This window comes from Perna viridis, chromosome 3 (genome assembly GCF_037379345.1).
Source record: "Perna viridis isolate PV_CMFRI_1.1 ecotype Kerala chromosome 3, ASM3737934v1, whole genome shotgun sequence".
NCBI lineage: Eukaryota > Metazoa > Mollusca > Bivalvia > Mytilida > Mytilidae > Perna > Perna viridis.
In genome coordinates, this window is record NC_142447.1 from 38,177,263 (window position 1) to 38,187,024 (window position 9,762).

Here is a 9,762-nt window from a genome sequence, read left to right on the forward strand (position 1 = left end):
GAAGTGCCAAATTGTTTTTCCTAAAGCTATCCAAAATGGCCCGTATCAAAACCGGGTTAATGTTACGACAACCAAAACTCGTTTATTTACTTCCGGACACATGTAATTTCTTATTTTGGTTTTTCCATCTGTCAAATGTTATATGGCTGCGGAAGATATTCAAGTCAGAATTTGTCTTCAAGAAATTGTAAAATTAGACCTTGAAATAAAAGCATGCATTCAGGTAATGTCGCTTTCAATTCTGAATAGCTCAGAGATCAAGAATGACAAGATACATTGTAGTACATTTACATGGCGTCGGGTCGTTTCGCCCTTTTTCCTCTTCGCCCTCTCGTTGTTTCGCCCTTTATCCCGTTCGTCCGGGTTGTTTCGCCCTTACTGCAGGGTCGTTTCGCCCTTATTGTAGGGTCGTTTCGCCCTCATTGGATATACATGTGTTTAATTGGCTTGTGTTGTGACAGGTAAGAATACATGTTTATTCTGTGAATAAAAACTTGAATGTTTGTATAGTAGGGGTTGATCTAATTGTTAAATCGATAGATACTTGTACTGGTATTCCTTTTTCTTTCAGATAAAGCCCATCAGTTGCTGATTCTGAGGCAATGTCACAAGAGATATTTATTGAGAAATGAGAAAATTGGAAGATATTGATAACCAATTATGTCATTATATATCTTTTTCGGCAGGGCCTCGAGAATAAATGTGATATATGGTGATGACAGAAGAGATTAATATAAGTTCTGAACATTTATTTAAATAATTCATGAGTATAAGAGCACAATTACTAGCACATTGTTACAACAAACTGTTTACATAGTAAATGACAGGGTTAAAAATACAACATGATCATGGGAATTATAAAAGCACTAAATATAATAGTCACTACATCGTTCAAAAACACTGGATCACAATATCATCAGTCGCAAAATCGGTATATATGTCCAATCTTCTTGAGGAACGTTGTTGTCATCTGAGTGGAAGGGACCTGGTACATGGTCCACAGTTCCTTGAGTTTGTCATCCAGTCAGTTGTAGCGGCGATTAATAAATTAATAAATAAATAAATAAATAAATCGAGAACGAAGGCTAAAATAGTAGTAAATAATATTTATAAGGAGAAATTCCTTATTAATATGGAAAGGGCGAAACGACCCACCATAAAAGGCGAAACAACTCACATAAAGGGCGAAACGACCCGAAACCCATTTACATTGCTAGTCTAGTTTATTCTGTATACGAATGTAGTTCAGAGTTTTTGTTTTCATTGTTGTGATTACTTCTAATCGGTATCTCGTCAGTCTGTCCCCAGATGGTCGTGAAATAATCAATCTATCGTATTTTGCCATAGTCAAAATTTCTTCTTTATAGTTCTAAGGAAATTTGCCCAGTTGATCCAGTCCTAGTTTTTTTGCCAATTTTGGTATGGTGCTGTCATGGCTGTTCTTTGGCACATGGGTTTATTGGGGGTAGCTTTAGTATCAGTTGATTGTACTATAAAAAATTAACAACTAGCAGGAAGGTTCCAAATCACAAAAGAAAGAATTTGGGATTATGGCCGTAACTGTTTCAGAATAGGAGAGTTTGCCAATCTCATTAGTGATGTCATATTTGCTAGTTTGCATATCATTAAGTGTCAAATTGGTTGACAAGTAAACAACTAAATAAGCAATTGACAATTTAATGATAACCATCCCATTTTGAGATTACCTGGGTAAAGGCCATGTGAGCTATTGCCATCACTTGGCGTCCACGATTGTCCGTCTTTGTGAACAATTTTTCAAAACTCTTCTCCTCTGACACTACTTGACCAATTGGACCTGAACTTTGTATGAATGTTCCTTGGGGTATGCTGCATAGAGCTGTATTGGGGATTTTTGATCCGTTGAAAAATATGGCTGCCATTTTTAAAAATAGAACATGGGGGTCAGACAGTAGTTTATCACATATATTTCCAAGACTGTTAGGTTTAGCTGAATTCTTTCAGTAGCTGTAATAATCCTTATTATAAGGCCTACAAAAGTCTTCAGGGATAAAAGTTGTCAGAAGACTCCTTGTAAGAGTTATTTCCCTTGAAAGATGAAATATGACAGTTTTTTTTTAACATTTTTCAGCCAATACATGTACCTTGAAAACTATGACAGATAGAAGGAAACTTTCAATTGCTGAAATGATCCTTATGATAAGTCCTACCAAAGTCTTCTTGATTAAAAATTGTTGGACAACTTCTTGTTAAATTAATTGCCTTTGAAAGGCAAAATTCAACCAGGCAAGCGATTCAGGCTCCTTTCTTTTTAGTGTTTAAGAAAATGCTTTGTATCCGGACAGTTTTTTTTGGGGGGGGTTTTGATCCTTGAGGATCAAAATACCTTATGTCACCGGTTCATCACTGGAACTTCCCTACTATTTCTGAACAATACACAAAAATATAGTCCAAATGTAATTCCATTTACACCATTCAATATCTCTTTTATATCCAATAAATATGTTTCTTGTAGTTGTTCAGCTCAATAATATTCTGTTATTTATGCAAATAAAATTAAGATCTAGTTTTCCAATCAAGTGAAGATTTGAGGGGCTCCTTTTTGGCCTTGAAAGATATTTAGTAATAATTTTTCATTTAGGGAATTTACTTCTTGCAGAAATATATCAAGAAGTATTAAATGTGTTGAGCTTGTTCCATTTAATACATTTATCAGTAAAAATCTTCATTCTACCATTAATATTTACCAATTGATAAACAGGAAGTGAATAGCAGTGATTTTAACCAAGTAAAATTGGCAGGAAAATTCAAATTGATAATAAGTGTCCTTTTTTAGTATTATGTGTATCAAGGATAAATATGCTGTTAATATAGTTATTGAATGTAAATGCAAAGTTACTTTTGGACAGGTTTAAAAATTTGGGAAAGAGATGAAGTTGGATTCTGTTAAACTTCTGATTATAGTTTATACTTTTCAGTAATATTTAGTATTGAATGAAATCAGTTTATATGTATTAGGAAAAAACAGTTCTAAATAATATGAAAAATGCAATTTATGATCACAGTTTTCATTTACATCGGTTATTCTTTGAAATTTTGTTCATGCTACAAATTTCACAAGAATCAAAAACTTCTAGTGCTAAAAGCACTTTGATTAGACTTCGGTTTGTGACTTAATTTCATTAAACAATTTTTATTGAGGTAAATCCTTTCAGTAAATGCCTACTCCATATTAGTCTTGGCACACACATTACATGAAATAAACATACATGTGCACATTTTTACAGTAAGATTTGATGCACAATGGAGTGCAACTCCGATTCCTATTGAATATTTCATTTGATAATGCACATTTTATGTTTGTAATTAATACAAATTCATGTAAATCTGCTGCATTTTTGATTCTTAAAAGACTAAAACAGGAAGATGCCAATTTGACAAAGTCCTGATTTAACTTGGTCACTTAATTTATGGTACATGATAATTGTTTTTCCTTTCAGGATATAAGGACTCAAGCAGATTCAAAAGAAATTTTAGAGGATATTAATACTGAAATCAGAGGAAAAGTTCGTAAGCTGAGAAAGAAAATAGAGGTAGATTAAAAAGTGCTAGGTATACTTATTTTAAAGTTAGTAAAGTGAGAAAGAAAAACATGAATTCTTAGATTTTATAGTTCATACATGCTTGTTCATAATACATGTATAAACTGTATGGAATAGGCCTACACTTTTCTATTGATATAAATTAAACCTATTGAAACTCAATGAATAGGTCTCTGTTTTCTTTTTGCTTTCCATGTTTTTTTTTTTTTTAAATTTGTTGGATAAGGAAATGAACTGGTTATCTTATTGAACTAATTACTTCCTAATGAGAAAATACAAAAAATGTACATGTGAATACTTTCAAAGCAACAGTTTGCCCGCATTTTATCTAAACACTTGCAGCTTTTGAGTTGATTTTTGGTATATCTTAATGGGTTATTCATAAGTTTACACTTTATTCTACTTTGCTGAGTTTTGACTAAGTTATGGGCATTGGACATATAAACTATACCTGCTAAGTGTCACTATTTGTTTCCCCATGAGAGTTCCAAAATAAAAAATTTCAAAGAGTAATATTGACCACAATTCAAATAAGTGGTAAATCAGAGGGGTTTTTTTATCTCAAAAAGGCAGACAACAACACTTAAATGAATTTGAAGGTCCATGAAATGTTTTATTTTTTGTTTTTTTTTTTTTTTTGTTGCTGAGGACTAATTCACAGATAAAACCATTATGGACATTTTCAAATGTTAGCAGCTGGTTCCAATAAATTGAAATTAGTTCTTCGCAGACTTGTACCTGTTTTATTTCTTTGCAATTCTTTTAGGATTTAGAGGGACTTGCTAATGAACAAGATAGAGAGGAAGACAGAAAAAACTTGATACATGATGTTGAAAATCACAAACAACAATTAATTAAGTAAGATTGTTAGAAGTAATAGTAGAAGAATTACTGGTCACAGGAGATTCATACAATGGTTTGCATGATTCAGACAACTCACAAATTCAAATTTCAATGAAAAACTTGATTTATTTACTGTAATGGTTTTCATGATTAAGACAACGCACAAATTCCAATTTCAATGGAAAACTTTAAATGGCCAAATGAAATCCATGAATTCAAGAAATCACGAAATTTGATACCAATGAACATAACTACCAAAATATCATTTTAAAAAATTCAGTTTTTTTAATTTTAAACAAAATTTGCAGATCAGGAGTAAAAAAGGTTGACAACTTCAGACAATTTTATCTAAGTTAATACTTGTGTTGACAATAACAGACATTAATATTGTTGCAAATCTGAGTTTCTTTGGAAGATTTTAATTTTGGTAGTCATAAGGTGTGCTGGTACATACATACATACATATTTAATAAAATGTTATTACGGTAATATTTTCAGTACAATATCAACACTTAGACAGTCCAATCTAACAGCCCAAGTAGCTATTGATAAATCTGAGAAAGACCAGCTATTAAATGGAGGCACTGGACTCAGAAGGAGGTAGGTCTAAAATAAATTGAGATCCACAAATTCTGAAAAAGGGAGAGATGGGTGCAACTCCACTATTTTTTTTTTCAATAGGTTTCTACATTATTAATTTTAAAAAAATCAACCATAAGGCAGACCAGGTCCTCCACCTTATATTTCCCCCTTGGAAACACTATTTGGGACGAATTTTATTTGTCAGGTTAAAGGAGAAAAGCTGAAACAAAAATGAAATGATGTAAACATAGATGTCCTCTATTATGACAAGACTTACTTTGTGTTCGGGGATCTCACATAGGGGTTTGAGATAAGCAACATGGTCTTTTTGTGAAGTTCTTTAAATTATGGAGAAACTCTATATGATAAAAAGAATAATAAATTGATTATTGTGAATAACTAAAATATCATTATTCATGCCAAAAACTCTTGAAGATTTAGCTTGACACTCGTTTAATCTGATTCATTTCAGGGGAGGTAACAGCAAGGAAGGCTTGGTCAAGACTGCCACAAGTATAACTGAAAATTTAATGGCTCTTAATAGGAAAATTTCAGACCAGGTTACACAAAGTGAAAGCACCAAATCAACTCTTTGTAAGTAACTTGTATTGTCTTCTTGTAAAGAAACCAGTCTAGCTTTGATCTGGCTGTATCAATAATTGATTTGTGAATGGGTAAAATTCACAAATCAATCAATTCTTGGAAGGTTATAAACTCAGCTGAACTAAGAAATAACACACTACAGTACTTACCATAACCAAAAAAAGGGGGAATGTGATGAAAGAATATCATCAAAAACTGTAAATGTATTCATTTTTCGCAGTTACTAATTTTCAAGGGATCTGTTAAGTGTACATATTCACTTACAAAGTCACTTACATGGGTACTGTTTTTTGCGATTTTATATTTACTGCAAAAATAGCAGAAATTAGTACACCACAAAAATGAGTACTCTTATAATAGATCAGGACAAGGTTATTGAATTTCTCGGTTTGAGCTATCTTAAAGTACTCTGAATAAACATTAAAATTCTCTCTAGAAATAACAATGAGTGTTAAGCAGTGGGCTACAGCTGTGATTTTGAAAAAATGAGTTTGATCTTTACTAAAATTAATATTTGACATTATTCACCTACATGTATATAACCAATGTAAAATACAAATAAATTCTGCCTGATCAAATTTTGATCATCTCCCAGTGATTCCTTTGACTGCATGCTGAACTCATTGTTAGAATAATTGACCAATTTTGATATATTTATATATTTTTGCAGTAAAATCATCAGGAACTATTACCAGTACCCAAGAAGAAATGAAGGCAATGACTGGTCACATCAAAAACTCTCAGAGACTTATAACTAAATTTGATAGGAGACAATTTACTGACAAATTACTTATATTTTTAGCATTAGTATTTTTCTTTGCTACTGTTTTATATGTTATGAAAAAAAGAATATGGTGATAGATTATTTATCAAATCGTTGTGCAATATTGTGTATTACTTAAGACTGTCAAATTAGGGTTCTGGTGTGAGCGCCACAAACTTCCAAAATACATTTTTGTACTCAAGTCTGAGAAAATTGTTAATTTTCAAAGTAACTCCAATCAAAATATAGAACGTCACAAACAGTTAAAAGATTTTCTTTTAATTTTTCAAGTTTTGAGCACTGGGCCTGGTGTATGGGAACTCTTGCAACAAAACCTGTACTTAAGTGTAACTCAAAGAAGCTTCAAATTTTTTTAAAAATTTTATTTTATTATTTTGAATAACAATTTGATATTAATTTATACAATTTTGCATTTATAAAAATTGGGATTATTTTAGTTAACAGAGTTAAACTGTATCAATTTTAATTTGATAATTCTACTAAAATTTTTGTGAGTAAGTACTACCCTGATAAAAACAGCATACTATATTCAAAATGACAAGATGGTTATCATTTGCCCAGTGTATATGAATGTTGTTTTGTTGTTCGGAGTTCTCATTATAGTGGTCAAGATCTGTTGATGTGCCATTTTACTACTGGTATGTAGAAATGCAATGTAGCAGAAATTAAATTCTGAAAATGAAATAAAGACATATCTTTTCAAATAGAATCAGATTTTATAACCATTTACAAAAAGTATTTGATCTATTTCAAAATACTTAGTTTATCATATACCAGTTTTGATTCTGTCCTGGTAAGACACTAGCTGGAACTGATAAGAAGTTTTAGATAAGCTAGGAAAGGTCTCAGCTTTAATAATCTTCACACAATTGCATATTTAAGTATTCCCCCCAAGTCACTTGATCAGAAACTATGTTCTTCTGAACTTTTTTTATTTTAGGATTGCCTTATGAGTGTTGGTGTGAGTTTACAATTTTGTTCACTTTTGTTTAAGGTCCACAAGTGCTCGTTGTATAGTGCAAATCCTAGATGGTGCCTCTGTGTTTTACTTTATCAAGTCGGATGGGCACTTTCCCTAACCGGTTTTTGAAGTGGACTAAAGCCTGTTAAGGTCTGACTAACCACTTCCAGGTCAAATGGCCACCCCCACTATGTAGTACCAAAAACACACTGAACCTAGAAATATGTATTGTAAGTGCATTATTTGTGTGTATTAAGATCAAAAGTGGTCAAAATAAAGCTGAGAATGTGTACTTTAAAATCTTATTTGTAGTTTACTACAAAAGTGTATGAATATTGTTTACATGTGTGAGTAATTTGCCTCCATGCTGTCAGTTAGCAGAAAAGGTAAAAATGTGGATTTTCAGTAATATTTATTCAAGTAAATTTTCTGAAGAATTTCTACTATCATTGTACCATTAGCATGATTCTGAAAGCCTTACTTTCCAAACTTCACAATGGTATTGAACTTTAAGATGTCATTTGTCCTGGGAATTCACAGTGAAACCTTTAAAATTACTTCTTTAACATGTAAAGTAATGTAAATGTTAGAAGTGGTTAGTGAGACCTACATTTCAATGCCAAAGTTGGATTATTTCCCTAACCATGAACTTTTCAATAAAATTTCATCAAAATCTACAGGTGTTAACTGTATAAGAAGAGTTGCTAGATAGAGGACTAAAACAGACCAGGTGATTCCTTTTTATCCCAAGAATTTATATTTTGGCCATTTTTTTTTGACAGATCAGAAATCCCCACATCATTTCTATGCAGAGCACCATAAGGAACATTAATACCAAGTTTGGTCATGATTGGTAGTTTCAGAGAAGATTTTTGAAAGAAATAACATTAAAAATAGGGAAAACCGTCAAAAAAGGGCAATAACTCAAACATGGCTTCACAGATTACAACAAAAATTTGACCACAGACAGATCTTATCATGCTGAACACTATTTCCTAACGGTTTTGGTAATATGAACGAAAAACTGCAGTCCGACACCTATGTTCCATTTTAAGTAACAGTGGCTCCACATCAGTTCTATGCGGGGTACCCTATGGAACGCTCGTAAAAGTTTGGTTGTGATTGGTTTAGTAGTTTTAGAGAAGAGTTTTTAAAAAAAAGTTGAACACAACATTGATGACAGACGCCAAGTGACGGCAATAATTCACATGGTCAGGTGAGCTAATGACGGACGCCAATAACTCACATGGTCAGGTGAGCTAATGACAGACGCCAAGTGACCGCAATAACTCACATGGTCAGGTGAGCTAATGACTGACGCCAAGTGATGGCAATAACTCACATGGTCAGGTGAGCTAAAAAACACATTCCAACCGAAGAATACATTTGAATATTGAATTGAATTGTAGATTAAACAAGTGCATGTTAAGCCTTAAAATCAACCTCCCTTTTGTTGCTTATTTTATCAATATCCATTGACTAAAATACAAGTTTATATCAAACAAAAACCAAGTGTCTACAGATGACAGCTGCACCATTCCATTACAGGAATCCAAATAGCAGTCATATTAAATGGACCATTAGCAATGCTTTACTTGTGTCAACGAGTTTTTTTTTGTTTTTGTGCTGAAATATGAACACGCCTGATATAGAATTTCTTTTATGAAGTATTTTATCACCTTTCTTTGAAATGACATGTGTATGAAGTTAATTATCAGGCATCAAATTTTCAAAGTCTTAAGTGCAGGGTTCATACACCTTTTTTGTTCCAATTTTCCAGGACTTTTCAGGTTTTTTTTTTATATATTCCATACCCAAAACCACAATTGCACATCTTTTTTTTTTAATTTTTCAATTATTGTATGCATATTTATGTATGCCAAATGTTTGGAACACATTCCTAAAGCTAGAATTTTTGTTTTATACAGTCATGATGTTTTAACACCGGTTAAATCTGGTTCCCTTTATGACATTCACAAACGAAAACCAGCCCCTGAACACTTACAGATTATTCCCCCTTGACTTACCTTCCCCAAACGTGAGATAAAGAAGACTGTAGATTGCTTATTTCAACACTATATAAAACAATATGTCATTTGAATAAAATTCCATGACTTTTGGCAAATATACAGGATTCAATGACTTTTCAAAATGAAATTCCTTGACTTTTCAAGGTTTCAAGGACCTGTACGAACCCTGTAAGTGTAAACTTGATCATAAGTAATGACGTCATAACAGAAAATAGCTTTGTTACTGCATAACTTACAATCAATTTTTCACCTACAACTTTCTGAGAAATTGGTCCCTGATCTCCTGTCTAGTGAATAGATTTTTTTGCAAATGTTGGTTATTCATAACTTTTTACAGTGTAAGAGAAAATCAACAGACTTTCAATCATGACTGAAAAT

The 9,762-nt window shown here is 32.2% G+C and overlaps 1 protein-coding gene across 1 annotated transcript; it reads left to right on the plus strand.

Annotated features, from left to right (window-relative positions):
• Positions 1-64: 64 nt before the first annotated feature.
• Positions 65-8,029, plus strand: LOC148622160 (vesicle transport protein SEC20-like). Its single transcript, XM_088571775.1, has 6 exons — positions 65-223; positions 3,480-3,572; positions 4,348-4,439; positions 4,923-5,024; positions 5,479-5,600; positions 6,280-8,029. The coding sequence occupies exons 1-6, from the start codon at positions 143-145 to the stop codon at positions 6,465-6,467; spliced, it is 678 nt and encodes a 225-aa protein (XP_088427901.1). The 5' UTR covers positions 65-142; the 3' UTR covers positions 6,468-8,029.
• The last annotated feature ends 1,733 nt before the right edge of the window (positions 8,030-9,762 follow it).